Source organism: Argiope bruennichi, chromosome 3 (genome assembly GCF_947563725.1).
Source record: "Argiope bruennichi chromosome 3, qqArgBrue1.1, whole genome shotgun sequence".
NCBI lineage: Eukaryota > Metazoa > Arthropoda > Arachnida > Araneae > Araneidae > Argiope > Argiope bruennichi.
The window spans coordinates 63040809-63057306 of record NC_079153.1 but is presented as its reverse complement, the minus strand read 5'-3'; the positions used below and the strand labels follow the sequence as shown (position 1 = coordinate 63057306).

The 16498-nt window shown below is 27.8% G+C and overlaps 1 protein-coding gene across 3 annotated transcripts in view; it reads right to left on the bottom strand.

Moving 5' to 3' along the window:
- The window catches only part of LOC129962489 (nucleosome-remodeling factor subunit BPTF-like), a 43322-nt gene that overhangs the window by 14028 nt on the left and 12796 nt on the right, over positions 1–16498 (bottom strand). For 2 of the 3 annotated variants that reach the window (XM_056076225.1, XM_056076226.1), the window contains exons 7-17: positions 15459–16064; positions 14111–14250; positions 11808–13530; positions 8825–8963; positions 6982–7231; positions 5721–5826; positions 5489–5628; positions 3233–3356; positions 2120–2418; positions 1843–1975; positions 947–1243 (exon numbers count right to left, since the gene is read on the bottom strand). In XM_056076225.1, coding sequence (XP_055932200.1) covers positions 947–1243; positions 1843–1975; positions 2120–2418; positions 3233–3356; positions 5489–5628; positions 5721–5826; positions 6982–7231; positions 8825–8963; positions 11808–13530; positions 14111–14250; positions 15459–16064 — 3957 coding nt within the window. The remainder of the gene's footprint in view (positions 1–946; positions 1244–1842; positions 1976–2119; positions 2419–3232; positions 3357–5488; positions 5629–5720; positions 5827–6981; positions 7232–8824; positions 8964–11807; positions 13531–14110; positions 14251–15458; positions 16065–16498) is intronic. The other variant, XM_056076227.1, reaches the window with a different exon arrangement.

Sequence of the window (16498 nt, the reverse complement as noted above, 5' to 3'; positions counted from 1 at the left end):
GGTAGACTTGCATATCTCTTAGTGCATAGTTTAGTTTCTTGTTGATCGAGCAGCACTAAAAGTTCAGTCAAATTTTACCAAAAATTCAACTATTTGTCTAAATGATAAAATAAAAAAGTTCCAATAATCTAATTTAAAGGAAATTTTTTGTAAATTATTTTACTATTTAAACTAAATTCGCTATTTTTTTTACTATAAAAAATTTCCAAAATTTTTGATGGACAATTAACTTTATGACATTTAATCAGCATTTCAAAAAGCAAAGAAAAAAAAAGCTGAACAACAAAAATTTGTAGTATTGAAAAAAAAAAAAAAAAATCTATCTAATAACTATGTTACACATGTATGCCGTAAAGACAACAGCACAAAGAAAAAAAAATGTGCATTAAAATAAAAATTGCTAAAAATCAATGATGAACTGAAATATTACATGAAAAACAAATCAAACAAAAAAACTTGATGTTCAAATTTATATAGTTAAAAATAACAACAAAAAACTTATTTTGTAACCATGGTAAACAGTAATTCAACACTATTAGCCAATTCCCATTTGTTACTAAAATTTTTGTTAAATGAATTCAAAAGTACTGCTGTTAAACTATCTTATTCATTCTTATTTATTAATAAATTTGCAAGCAGGATAAAACATTATTGCTATCCAAACCAATAAATATGGTATTATTTTTAAAGCTTTATTATTTAATCTAAACACTTTTTTAGTTGACCACAAATTGAAGAATAGAAAACATATAGCCTTTATAAATCATGAAAATGGACTACAAATGATTATATTTTTCTTAAACTTCATGTACAACGATTTTTCTTCCTTTCTTCCTTCCTTTCTTCTTCTTCTTTTTTTTTTTTTTTTTTTTGTCTTAAATTTTATAACTAAGAAATAAACCACTAATCGTATAAATAAAGTACCATAGAAGAATCCCAAACTTACTTTGCTGCTTAATAGCATTTGTTAAGACAAACTGTTGGGAAGTACCATCACCCTTGCTTGTTACAGTGACAACTTTAGTTGGACTTGCCAAAATCTGTTTTCCATCAGGAGAAGTTACTTTAACCGGAGTAGGAGACAACAAAATTTTGTTGGTTTGGGTAGTAACTTGCGTTTGAGCAGTTGTAACAACTTGAGGTGCAGCTGAAGTCACACCAGGTTGCACAACCGTTGCCAGCCCAGGAATAGTAGCAGCTGTTTGTATTCGAACTTGCTGACCAACAGGAGCAACAGGACGCACTATATTTAATGAAACAAGAAATTAAAACAATGAGAAGGTATACATATTAAATATACAAAGAAGGAGAAAAAACTATTCGAACATAGAATATAAATCAATTTCATAACACAGATAAAAATCATTTGAATAAAACAATCACAAAATAACTCGTTTTTAAATAATTCAAATAGAACAAAATTAAGCAATTCTTTAACACTTATTAACACAATGCAATCTTTTGCAACACATAATAACAAAACTTCAAATCACTTTTTCCATCTTAATATGAGTAATACAACAACATAGCAAGATATTTAACTGAACACTTGTTTTGAAAATTGTTGTTATCTAAAAGTATGAAGATATAATTTTTAAAAATTATGTTAATAAAATTTGATTGACCATAGAGTTGAACTTCATAAAATAATTAAATGTGCTAAAAGTAAACACCAAGAAGTAAAATAAGTAAGATTTATTGAACAATAGAATGAGTAAATTAAAAAAATAAAACTTAATTGTGACATCAAAACAACTATAGATTACATAAATGAAAACTAATCCACAAACGCATGTCAAATTATATTTCACTACAGAATAAATTTTTAAATTAGTAACATACCTTGTCTTGCTACAGTTTGAACAGCAGGTGCTTGAGGTCGAATTTGTATTAACTTTGAGGTAGCAGGAGTCGTAGTTACTGTTGCTCCCGCAGTTGATATCAAATTAGGAGTAATAGCAACTGGCGATTGGAACTAAAATATATCATGTTTATATATTTTTAAAATGATTGTATCAAATAAAAAATAATTTAAGGGAAAGCAGTCTTGCAAAATACTTTTAAACCCACAAAGTTAATTACATTAAAAAGAAGGAAAAAAATCATGTGAATTCAATACCTTTATTTGAGCTGTCTGACCCTGTGTTACAAGTTGTATAGTTCCAGGAGCAGCAATATTTGCAACTGTAGGCATAGAAATTGACATAGCAGTAGATGTTGCTAAAGTAGCAACAGCAGCTCCTGTTGTAACTGTTGGTGCAGGCGCTAGCGAAATAGCTGGTCTCAAAGCTGGCAACTGGACTTGTTGAGCTTGTTGTACAGTCTGTATAGTCTGTTCAGGTTGTGTTTGTTGAACAGCTTGCGCTGGTAATGTTAATAACTGAAGGCGACCATCCGATAATCTGATCAGTTGTTGGCCTGAAATAAAGCAATGCCAGTTTGGGAAAAATTATATTGCATGAATTTGCATTTACTATTAATTACAGCTTCTAATAACCAAATAGTAATACAAACACCAAAATAATAATGTTTAATAAAGTAACTTCTTGGAAAAAGCAATAACAAAACTAGATAATGTATTTGTTACTTAGTTAAAATTAGATTCTAAAGACATTTATGAAGTTTTAAAAAAGGAAATAATCATAAGTAATGTTTCAACAAACACAGTTATATTTTCACCCTATTTACAAAATTAAAATACAAAAGAAACAATACTGAAAAACATTTACATACCATGCAAAGAAGAATTCATATTTCAGGGCGTTTTTTAAAGCTATTCAAGAACTTTAATCATTGGAGAAAATGAGTATTAAACTTTCAATAGTAAGAGCCAGTGCATTTCTTATAAAATTATTAGGAAACTTGACAAGTCTCGGACAAAATTCTTTTCACAAAACAATTTTACATAAACCATTATTTAAATAAGACACTGATTTAAAATAATTTATTGATTGCAGGAGCTAAGGTGAAATTTCATAATGATCAAAATAAATTAGAAGACTGAAAAATACACTTTTTTTCCCCCTATAATATTTAACTTTTTCTTTCATAAAACTGAAATAAGAAAATATAAGAAAGCCAGTTTTAATACTGGAAATAAAATGTCAAACTAAAATTACTTAAATAAAGAAAAAACTCTGAATGAATTATTTATAACTATTTATAAATCCTTTTTAAAATAGTATGATAAATTTATAGTTATTAAAAAGAGAATACATGACATATTTATTACCTGGCAAAAGTCCTCGAACTTGGAGTTGACCATTTGGTCCTTGTATTAATTGAATCTGTGTACGTATGGATGCAGCAGCAGGTGTTGGATTGCTAACTGGCTGACGAACAATCTGGCCTCCCAACTAAAAATACATCTTATTAATTAGTTTCTCAAAACAATGGTGAAATGCCAGAAAAAACACACCATCTAACTTAACAGCATTCTATAGATATTCATCATTTTGGTATTCAACAATTTTATGAAAGAAAAGATACATTTCAATCAATACGATAACAATAAAAATCACATAAATTATAATTCACAACACTGCAATGACTAACTATATTGCCTTTTTCACCTTAAGATGACTTTGATTTTTAATTATAAGCTCAAAAATTTTTAAAGAAAGTCAAACATTTTTTATATTCATTAAATTTGCAAATTAGAAAAAATTCCATAGAGAAGAATGAAGAGATAATTAATTTCCAGGGATTAACGAAATAATTTTCCATAAAAAAGGTATTTTATCAACAAAATAAAACCAAAGTATTCAAAGTATCCAAAAATATTCAAAAATTTGAATTGATAATACTTTGAACACAATGATTATTACAAGAGAAGGTGTTATACCCTCTCTTTTCTTAAATATTTGAAATTCCACCTGTATCTACATTCAGGATACTCTCTCAATAATAATACAAGCAGACATATTTTAATGGAAATCACTACATCTCAGAAATATTGATTAAACATTAACATAAAGACATAAAAAAAAATCTTTAAAGAGTTTAATCAATTATTAATATTATTATTATTTTGGATTTCTAATGGATACCATAAAATAGGACAAATAAAATCAAAATTTGGAAGGGGGGAAAAAATGTGCAATTCCACTACAACATAAACAGATATTTTATTCTGGCAAAACTATTTGTAATGCTTGAAATAATACAATTTCATGCAAAAACTGTAAAATATAACTATAATCATACAAAATCATATTACAGTTTAGTTTTTAAATCTTTTTATTGCACATTACTTTAAACAATGATATTTCAAGACTAATTTAGGAATTATAGAGTTAATACAAACAACAATCAAATGAGTACAATCAAATTCTACTGTTTTAATTCAAAGAAAAATAGAAATTCTGTAGACATTCTAATGTTTTCTAGAATGCCTTATTTTCTTTAAAGGATAGACCTGACTTTAAAAATCCAAATATGAAGGCATCAGATTCATGCTTTATCACAGACAATAATAATGTGTGAAAGGGACATTGAGGATAAAATATTGTTAAATAATCTCTAAAAAAGTATGATTTTTATATCTTGCAGAGTGTTGATGCTTGATAAGCCAGTCCATGAGATAGTATGTAATTTTCATAACTACTCGAGATTAAAGAATTTTCCTTTTCATTGCCACTTTTTATTTATGTAAATTGAGTTAATGGCAATTTATATCACAAAATTGAGTACTGCATAAAAATTAAAGGAAATAGGGGTAACTGTGTTCCCATTTGATTATTACATTTATTAATCTGCTCATATTGTAAAAAAGTACTTACTAAAATTTGCACAGAATTTAGCAGGAAAAATCTTCATTTAGCAAGAGTATCATAAATTAAAAAAATTTCAGAAATACTGACTTATATCATTTAAATGTAAATTTTTTTATCTAGTTTAAATAGAAGTATAAGCATTTAACATTAAGACAGATTATTTGCACAGAGGAGGAAATTAACGTAACTACTGTTACTTCATCTTCTAGGTTTAAAAAACATTTCAATAAATGATATTAGAGACATGATGCATTAATCTTATGTAATTTGAAAATATTAATTCAATTATGGATACATTCGCCTTATGTTTCTGTAAATTGAATGACATGTTTTTCTTATTTTAAAATTATTTATTAATAAATTTTAGTACTTTAAGTACAATATTAATAAAATCAATATATTTATAAAATAAATTTTACATGACATTACTAATCATTTACAATTACAAATAACAGAAATTTATTACTTATTCTGTTCACTTCGTTGCGAGGTGAATATTTCATGCTTTAAATTTTTATTAATGTATAAAATAAGCACTTGAAATCCAAAATTTATTAGTAATTTAAAGCAAAGCAGTGAGTCTGTTTTATATATTTCCATTTTTTTTTAATACTAGATTTTATAATTTTGTTAACTGGTGCAGTATGGCTCACTTAAAATTCTTTAAGCAGTAAAATGAAATTTTTAAAGAAATCTATTTCATAACAGCTCACCGTCAAAACTGTTGGTCGTGTAGCTGTATTGGAAGTATTAGCAGCGTTTGGAGTTCTTACAACCAATGGCGATTTCGGCAATATAGTTGTAGTTATGGGAACTTTTGTTGTGGTAGTTGTCAAAGAAGCCAAAGATTTACCTATAGAATCCAAAGAAACAGAAATTAAAATTCATAGAAAAGCAAAATCCAGCAAGTATTTAGTCAATATAAAATGAAAATACTTTTTATACCATCTGTTTTAGGTGTACGACTGGTGAAAATTCTTCTAATTCCAGGATAGGTTTTAACATTTGTTGTTGTAGTAGATGTTGACAAAGTAGTTGAAACCAAAGAAATCTAAAAATAGAAAATGAATTTTATGAAGAAACAGCATATACATTTGAGATGTTGATTATAATAATTCTATAATGGTATAGAATTAATCAAAGATTTAATTTTATTATTATTACTTGTAATATTTTCAAAGTCGTATATCAATTTAATTCTTAACATATCTTAAGCTCAAAATAACATTTTTATTGATGCAAAAAAATATTAATTTAACTGTTCTTAATAAATAATGTCTAAATGTGAAATTTGAAATACTGCAAGATCATTACAAATACATTTCATTATTTAAAGTCATTGTAGCCCTGAAAAATTATCATATTAAATGAGTATGAAACATGCTAGTCTAATAGGTCACAAATCAGCTGGAGAACTATGATCCACAGACATATCATAGTTCTCCTTTAATGCCCTTAAAAAAACAAGCAGATATGTTTTAATATAATAATGTTTAATTTACTAAAAATATACCATTTTTTTTGTATTTGTATATTAACCCCATGCCAATGACAAACATTAGTCATGAAATATCCTATTGTTTTTTGATAACTGCTGTAATGTGATTAATATACAAGTCTTTTTTTTTTTTTAACTTTATGAAGATCTATAAATAATAAAAACCCAAGTCTTCACAAAGCTAATCATAAATAATAATTATTAATTCACGACTGCCAATGCAAGGAAGGAGACAAAGTGTAAACCTTAATTTTTGCAAAAATATTGATCGATAATTTCACAAAGGTTAATTTAATAGCCAATGAAACCAATAATTAAGGGAGAAAAATATTTTCAATTCAACACAAATCCAAGAACATTAAAACTTCTAATACTGAGTTTTAAAGGAAATTAAATAAGACATAAAAAGGCAATACAACAATTTCTTAAAGCCTCGCATGCTTGAAAAAACAAACAAACAGAATACTAATATGTTGCTTTGAAAAATCAGGTAATAAAATATTCTAGCCCGTAGAAGATATAAGTCAAGAAACAAAAATTGGAAAAAAATCCTAAGCGAAAAAAAAAAAAAAAAAGCCAAACAACACATTTCATTACCCTTGTTAATAACAGTCAAAGCATATTCAATGCTAGACATAAGGCAGTGCGTGGAAAGAGTAGCCAAATTTGCCAAAAACTAACATGCATGCTTAATGTCAATAAGTTTACCTTTGCTACAGTAGCAGTAGAGGATGTAGAAGAAACAGAAGTAATTTTTGAAGTTTTTGGATTAGAAGAGAGAGTTACTTTATTAGGAGTTTTAGATCCTTGGCCAGATTCCAGTAATCTCTTCTGCTGCAGAGCAAGCCTCTGTTGAACTAGTTGAGCTTCCATCTGTGCTTTAATTTTCTCTGCACTCTGCTGCGACTGCTGATGAGCTTGGCGATCTCGCAAATGTTCCCTTTTCTTTTTCTCAATCCTACATGACATGAAATTAATAAGTTACTCATTGGATATAGAACAGAGACAGCATTCTCCAAATATATTACTCATCAAAAATTTGATAAATTTTCTGCTTAAAACTTTGCTTTTAGGATATATATCAAGTAGACCTTATGGTTATGCATTGAATTCAGATATTCAATAATGATTTTTGTAGATCAAATTTTCAAAGAATTATTATTAAATTGATAGCACAAATACAGAATGATATAATTTGTATTAATTTCTATCTATGAATAAAAGTTCAGTAAAATGGAAATACTATAACTAAAAAAGTTGTTATTTAAACTAACAATAAAGATGATGGATGTGTATGTGCATGTTAGCACTTTGTAGACCAGACTATTTGACCTACAGCTACCAAATTTGGCACATGTATATCTTACAAGATGGGAATGTGCATAACAGAGCGATTTTTTCGAAACTTTTTATTATGAAATAAAAGCAGAGGTGAAGATACTACTTTAAACTATCTAAAGAGAGCATTTGTTTAAAATTTTATTTTAATATTGGTAAAAGTACACCACTGAATGTTTTGAAGGATTGTTAAAAATTGTGTATGACATTAAAAATAAATAAAACATTATGCAGAAATGAAATTGATAGCATTAATAATACCAATGGCACTTTAAAATACCATTTAAATATAGCTGATATCTTCACAATATGAGTATTTTTTTCTATTAGTATTTGAAAGATCACGAAAAACATATTAGACGAAACAATAGAAAGCAGTATATATCAATTAAAAATAACATTAAAACATCTCATCATGAATTAAGTTAGATAAATTACATTAATTAATTAGTTTTTTTTTTCTTTCCTTCTTCTTGGCTTTATTCTGTACCAAAACTTAACTAACAGTTCAAAAATGAATTTGAAAAATTGATGGCAAAATAATTTGGTAAATAAGGGGTTAAAAAGATAATTTTTTTTTAGCAAGATGATATAAAAACCATTTTGTGAGATAGTTTTAGAAGATACAAATATCAGTATATTTTGGTAAGTCATAGCCATTATCCATCTGGTAATGGTTAAGTCTATTTTTGTGCCCAATGAAACTCTGATACCCGTTTTTTGAATTCATTACATCTTCTTTCCACCAAGTGAATAGAATTTTCGGTGAGCCTTATTTATAACATTTCTAATAATATTTTTCAGCCCCATTAATTGGCAAAGTGTTAAATTATAATTATGTGCAGTGGAATTATCTGAAATGTTTGTATACATTTGCCATTCAGCAATAAGCAAGAGCAAGTTCTGTGCAACATATGTTAGCATTTTATATATTGATTATTTATAATTGAAAAGAAGGAAAAATATTAAAATAACCACTTTAAATTTCAAAATAAATTAATTGTAAATAAAAAAGGCCAATTTAATTTTATCAGAGAATTGCCATAAAAGCATACAATCTATCATAAATATTACTTATTTTCATTCTAAATAGGAACGGAATATAATTGATTTCACTAAACATCACAGAAAATATTAATTATGAATTCAAAGTAAAGTCTTCAATTGAAAAACTAATCAAGACTGTTAATTTTTAATTCATTTATATACTTACATTTCACCAAATTCCCGAATTTCCCATAAATCCAAATCTTCTTCTGGAACCCAGCTTTCAGAAACAGTAGGAAGCTTATTTTCAGGAGATTCTGGTCTGCGTCGCTCACGCAAACCACTTCGCTGAGGTGTAGATTTAACTAAAAGTAAATTATACAGAAATATAATAATGTACTATTTATAAAAGGCTAAAGCATATTATTTAACATGCTTTCCTAGTAAAAAAAAAAATGCATGAAAGAAACTTTATTAATGGAAAAAAATTTATAACTATATAATATTTAAAAGGCAAGCTTTAATATTAAATCAGAATAAATGTACAACATTTAATACAAAATAAACAGGATAAAATTTACAAATTACTTCTGACAAAACAGCAAATAAATGTTTATATAGAACATACTTTTAGATAGTATAATATAGAACAATATTTTTACATTTTGATAATTCTAAAAGCTAATTTTTCCATAAAAGCATTGTTTAAGAACAAAATATCTAGCTAGAAGGTTCTAAATTTTATTTTTTTAAATTTTGTTATTATGTTTCAGTTTTAAAAAGTAAATCAAAATAATGCATAACAACAATTAAAATAATGATTGTTATTCCTAAATGGAGAGGGGCAAAACGTAAATTTTTTACACCAGAGTGCGTAGTAAAAAAATGCTACAAAAAATAAGTACTTTTAAACATCTCAGCTAAAATAACAATAAGCACCTTTGTACCAGTATGCATATATAAACTTCCATATTTTCTAAGCACAAGTTGTTTCTTGTTTTATAATGAAGTTTTTATTGAAATTTTAATTAATTGAATTTTTGTAAATATTTAAATTTATTTCAGTATTTGCACAAAGTCTTCTATTGCAAAACAAATTGTGTCCTTTTGGATTTGACAAAACATAAAAATAATCAAAATATTAATACCAAAAAATTTAAGTCAATTTTTATAAGATTAACAAAAAACTAATCTTTTCCAACATTTCTCAAAACAACAAATTACGAGTTTATTTAGATAAACACATTTCTGAAAATGTCGACTGATGTAGAAGTATAGCATAACCAGAAATTTTGTATGTGATTTTTATAAATCCAACAACTAATAAAATTCAACATGGTTGGATTGAAAAGTGAAAATTTCCTCCAACACTAACTCACAATATTTAGTAAAGTTGTAAAAAAAAAATCTAAGAATTAAAGCATTCAGGAATGGCTACTATCAATAAAGCTGGCAAAACTGCCATAAAATTAACAATATAACAAAGCCATATTTTAATTTTTTAAATCAGGGTAGCAGCTATCAGAAATTATCAGACTTGACAACATATTGCACTGCTTCAAAATTTTTAAAACTCATCAAATGAAGAATCTTATTTGATGAACTGCTTTAAAATTTAAATTAAAGTAAAGAAAGCCTCCTCGCCCTTCTATCATGACATCAATGAAAAGCTACCTTTTTAAACTTTTAAAATGGCGTATAAATAATTTTTCTGCGATAATATGCTTTAATGTTATGGCGAAAGCTCATTAAAGTACCATTTTTATCTTTATTTTTAATTAAACATTGAATTAAAATTTTGAAAATTTGTTCTTTAGTGAGTCATTAATACCAAAATAAATAAATAATGTGCAAATTTCATGTTTCTAACTTCAATGGTTTAAGCTGTGCATTACTTTTTCAAACTTTTTATATATAAAGAGATTTTTCATTGGGAAAAAATATTTTCTGCAAGAGTTATAAAGAAAAGGAAGTGAAAATCTTTATAAAATGATAAACTCTAAAACCTTAAAATTTCTGATATATATATATATACACAAATTTAATTCTTTAATAATTTTAAACACCAGACTCAGCAGGTGCCCCCCTCCCCAAGTAAAAACTAAATTTTAGTGAGATTGGTAAAACTAATAATTTTTAAAATAGATGACAGTTTAAAAAATGCAAAAATAATTGATATTATTCAAAATTTACAACTTCAAGTTAAAATCTCATCATATTAGATTTCATGAGGTTGATTAACATAATTACATATTGTAATTAATTACAATTCAATATAGTACAGTAAATTTTTATAATAGATCATTTATGGGATTGCACCAAAATGACATATTAATGAAATTATGATTGATTATGTAATGTAAAAAGGTTTCACTGTAGCTGCTTTTAGAGTAGTTTCTTCCAAGTTCGATATATTCATTGTGCTGTATTCTTTTTTCCCCACTGATTGGAACAATCTGCATATTCTTCTTTAAAAACATGTAAATTTCTAAATACTTAAAAAAATTCTTCAACATCTAAAACACTAAAAAAATGAATTTTGAACTTTAAAAATTTTTTAAACAAGTATGGCAAATTACTATTTCATATTGCCCTTCTCATATAACCATTCCCGTATTTCAATATGTGACAATACACACTGCTGAAAAGAGAGTAGGGGAAAAAAAAAAAAGACTTTTTAAGTGTTATCTTAATATGTTTTGGTACTGCTGGATCTATATCACCCTGGATTCCTTCTCCAAATTCTTCCCTTTTTTTTGACTTTGTTTCTTGATTCATCTGGTAAACAAGTCTATAATCATGCTCTCAAATTATCATACTCAACATGTGGGGAAACAAAACACCTTTTTCGCACTTCTTTAGAAAATTTAGCACTTTTAAAGAAACTTTTTTTTTTTCAAAATTAATATTTTAATAAAGTGCTTAAATTTGGTTTTAAAATTTAAGCACTTTTCATTATGATATGAACCCTGTATACAAAGAAAATTTTATTAGAGAAACTGTTCAATTCCTTGGTTTAATAAAATAATAATAAAAAAAAAAAAAAATCGCATTTTCTTCGAATATTATTCATTTTTTTGTTAATTATTAATTGAATTTTTACTTTTATGACAAACTCTTTCTTTCAACTGACACTAAAAAGGAAAAAAAAAAAAAAAATCAAGATACATTTTAATTTTATTAAAAATATAAAAAAGTTGTAGCCTTACCTCGTGGCTTGGAAGGTAAGTCAATAGGCACAGTGATTCTTCTTACTAAATATTCAGACCTGAGACCAAACATGCCAACATCTCTTCGTTGAAGTAATTCGACAGTTTGCACTTCAGTTTCAGTGGATATGGTGTTTGTTCCACTAGGCGGTGGTTTTGCTTGTACATCATCCCAGCGAATACAGGACCAGATTACACGAAGCTGTAAAGCAGCTTCATGAATAGTGGTAAGAGTTTGAGTTCTAAACTGCCAAGCCAACTTAAAGGAGGGTCTTGGACATGTACCATATGGCCAAATGTAAGGGTTATTCTTAGCATTATAATTGTAACCAGCAGCTTCACGCAATCCACCTTTTCTACATAGTTTTCTTAACTCATGAGGAGGTAATACAAGAATACTTTTGATATCAGCAGGAGTATTGAATTTATTACATGGAGGTAAAACACCTTTCCCAGTCTTCTTAGACTTTTTAGAAGTCCTAACTTTTCCCAGGAATGCTTTCCCTTTCGTGCCAAGTTCTTTATTTGTACAATTAGGTTTTGCTTTACCACTCGCACTTTCATCTTTGACATCTGGACTAGAATTTCCATCTTCTGTTTTCGGAACAGTTTGAAGAGGATGGGAAGTGGCACTATTAACAACTTTTGATTCACTATTCATCAATCCACAATGGGAAATTTGTTTAATGATAACAGTTTCTGTTTTTGTAGAATCTTTTGCAGGTATAATCTTTTTATCGATACCTGCAGCATTAATGAAATTAAATTTTGTATTTGGCTGATCAGGAGCTTTACGGACTATTATTACTTGACCAGAACGGAAGGTACGACAGGAAGGTGAATAACAATTGCATTGCCCTCCAAGCTTTTGTGGTGTATTTTCAGCTCTGCAAAGAGGCGAATAGCATCTCCTAGGAAATTTCAAAAGTGAAGTGCTAGTCAATTTTGTATCCTCAACACTAATACCGCTAATTTCTCCATTAGATAAACTCTTTGTTATTTTAGGTTTAAATAAATCCCTTCGACCAAGTTTGGTAGCAATAGCTCTGGAAATTTCTGTAGCAGTTGCACCTTTCTTTACCAGCAGTTTTACACTTTGTGTTGGGATATTGTTGGATTTAACTTCTACTTTAACTAAATTTGAAGGATTTTTCTTGTCACCTTGATCTGTAGCATTCTCTTGTGCTTCTATGGTTTTTAATCGAATGTCTAAATACTCATCTAATTTACTAGGTTTTGGTATTCTAGGATAAGTGACTCGAACCTTCTCAACAAGAGCTTCCGAGACATTTATCAAATCAATATCCAAGTCTGGATTTAATCTATAAGATGTTAAGACACCAACATTTTTAGGTATATATTTCTTTTTAAAAACTGGCTTTTTCTCCTCAGAATCATCCTCATCCATTGGCTCTTGTTTAACAGTTTCTACATCTAATTGATCAGTATCCATTTCCTCTGATGGTTCAGACTTAAGCTCAACCTCAGAAGCAAAACTGAATAATGGTTTGATATCTTCAGGTATATCAGTAACAGTCATTAAATATTCTTTTGTCTCCATGATTCTAGGTTCACAACCTTTTTCAGAGATAACTACTTTATGAGGACCTGCACGTAGCCCAAGTTCAGAGCACGGCTTGAATTTGTATGTACGTGTATAACTGATATATCGCCATCCACCCTGACCTGTTATACGATATTCTTCTCCCTTTTGTTTCCAAACCTAGAAAATAAGAAAGAGAAAATAGAAAATTTTAATAATGTACTGGCACACAATATATAAAAAAATGAATGAGTTTATATCGGAAATATTAACTCATTTAATATATTCTGTCCAAAATGATATCAAATGCACATATTTGAAATGATCAACACGAATATACACTTTCCAAAGAGTAATTAAACGTATTTTAATTAATTAGATTTGAAATAAATTACTTTACATATTTTTTTCTTATCAATGAATATGTTCACAAGTAGAAATTTTAATTCCCATAAATGTGTCATGTTTTTAAACTTTCCCAAAAGATTTTACCATTTGATATTAAAATTCATTATATGATCGTTATTTACCTAGCATATGTATTAAGCTTTGCTCATTCAGGTTATTAAAACAGATATAAACTGCATATACATTTTCCAATGGAGAAAGAGAAAAATTAAACAAAATCAGCATTGTAATATATACCAGTTTCATCTTATGGAAAATGAATTAAGACAATAGCTTCAGCAATAACTGGAAACATAAATCAAGCATATTTCTAATTAATGAAAAAGAAATGAAATGAAAATAAACTTCTTACTTGGTGTTTTAATCCTAGTGTATATTTCACCCACATAGTTCTATCTACTTCTTCTTCAGGCCCCTCTCGTTTCTCACGTTTTTCTTGTTTTTTTCGATCTTCACGGTCAACTGCAGTTGTGCGCTGTAATCGTACATGACCTATGAATGCAAAAAAATATTGAATGCGCTTCACATTATGTATCATATATATGCAAACAAAGAAAGTTATTTGTTAATATACATATATAAAATATTGGTATATAAATGTATTTACTTGAAAAGTACAAACAGTAGCATGATTAGTTGTAAATTTCAGAATTTTCTGATGACTATAAAAATTTGTTAGAAAAACAACAAGAAATTACCACTATTTGAGGCATGCGATTGAGTAAGGGCAATTATTTGAATACTTATGGGTGAAAAAAATATGGACAAATGCTGTAAAAATGAACAAAAAAATTGTGCAATGCCAGTAATAATTTATTAATTGTGGTAAAGTAATAACACAGTTTACAAGTTTGATTACTTATGGTGCACATGCAGAAACACCATTTCTTTGGAGAGTGCAAGTTTTGGGTTTAATTTGTCAGGGGGGGGGGATTAACCTCAGTCAAGAACCGCTGAAACTGAAAAGTATCCCATTTCTAAAACCCTACACATAAAAATTTAAAATTATATTCCCTCAAAAACTTTCAATTTTGCAAGATTTCACATCTGAAGCAATGACAAATGCTGAGTAATACTGGCATATGATCTAAAAGAAACTCACTAATTTTTAGTAACATTTTATAAGAATTTCTTTTATATTATGTAGTCACAAATAATAAAATTACTTCATGCAAATATGTGTGCACATTTTAAGTCAATAAAAACTTGTATTACTGATCTTTTTGAGTTTATTTATTTGAAATAGAGATATTTTTGTACTATGACCAGGGTTTACAAACTTTTTAAATATCGTGACTTCACTTTCCCACTTCATTTTTTCCCAATGAAAAATACATGCTCTTTTCAGTAGAGGTTTTATTGGCTAAAAAGATTTTTTTTTTTTTTCCTTGTGTAGAAACAAATTTTTATTATTCCATATAATTTTAATATAAAGCATATCTAATGCATGGCTTACTAAAAATTTCAAACCTACATCACATTTTTTGCAAATTGTATAAAGATATAGATTTAAGATCTTATTGCAACCCATCAAAAATTCACTTACAATCCACCAGTGAGTCAGGACACACAATTTGTTAAATCATGAGGTGAGGGGAAGCCTCCGATAAGAATTTTTCATGATATTTACAATTTTGTATGGACTATTAAGTATTTTCTTAAATAATTATAGCATTAAACAGAATTAAAAAATAACATACCTAATGAATCATTCCAGACAGTCGTAAATAGAACAGGCTTCATACAAGCTTCTAAAATATTCAGAGCAAAAGCAAAATCTGGTGCAGCACTACACTTATTAACAGCTTTCAACCAATTACTTCGATGGATTGTCCAATAAGCATGAAGCAAATAAGCAGGAATATTATTTTCAAGTTGTAAAAATGCTTGACGCAAAGTTGCTACCGTGAACCCCCTATCCCCATAGGTAGAACCTTGCCATTTGAATTCACTAGCAGCTGTTAAGCTAAATTTATGAGACAAATGCCGTTTCTTGTCTCTATCTTCTGCATGCTGATGTTTATTAAGAGCTAGAGTATTAGTTGTATACTGATTAGAATAGGGTTTTCCAGTTGAATCCATTCCCAATTTATATAGAGTTGGTCCGGTTGATGCTGAGTTACTACTCTTTGACCGAGTAGTCATTCGTGTGATTTCACCATCTTTGCTCACAATTATAATAGATTCCTCGCCATTTTTTCGAGTTTTAACAAAATTTCCAACAGGTTTATTTTCATTTGAGAAAGTCCGAGGCGTTAAAGCTCCCGTTTTGGATCTGGTAACTATGCCACCTTTTTGACTGTCAGCTGAAAGAGATATACAATAAAAAATAATTAGATAAAGAAGAAAATCTCAAAAAAGCATAGATATAACAATGACAATACAAAGCATTTAATATTATGAATTTATTCTAATTTATACACAAAAGTTTAATGCAAATGTAATTTTACAAGTAACCCATCAATTTACAGAGCAAGAAGTATATTGTAATATTCATATTTCACTCCATTTAGAATTGAAACTACTTGCAATAATACAAGTTACCACAAAGCATCTTAATTTGCACGAAATATGGTACAATATGGCAAAAGAATATCAACCTATTTATAATTAAGAATATTTAATGATAAGAATACTTAAGAATTTGAAATAAACAGGAGCATTCTTATAAGAACACTTAATGCTTTTTTTGCTTTGTAAACAGGTTTCTTAATAATAAATTTTCATAATCCACAAAAAA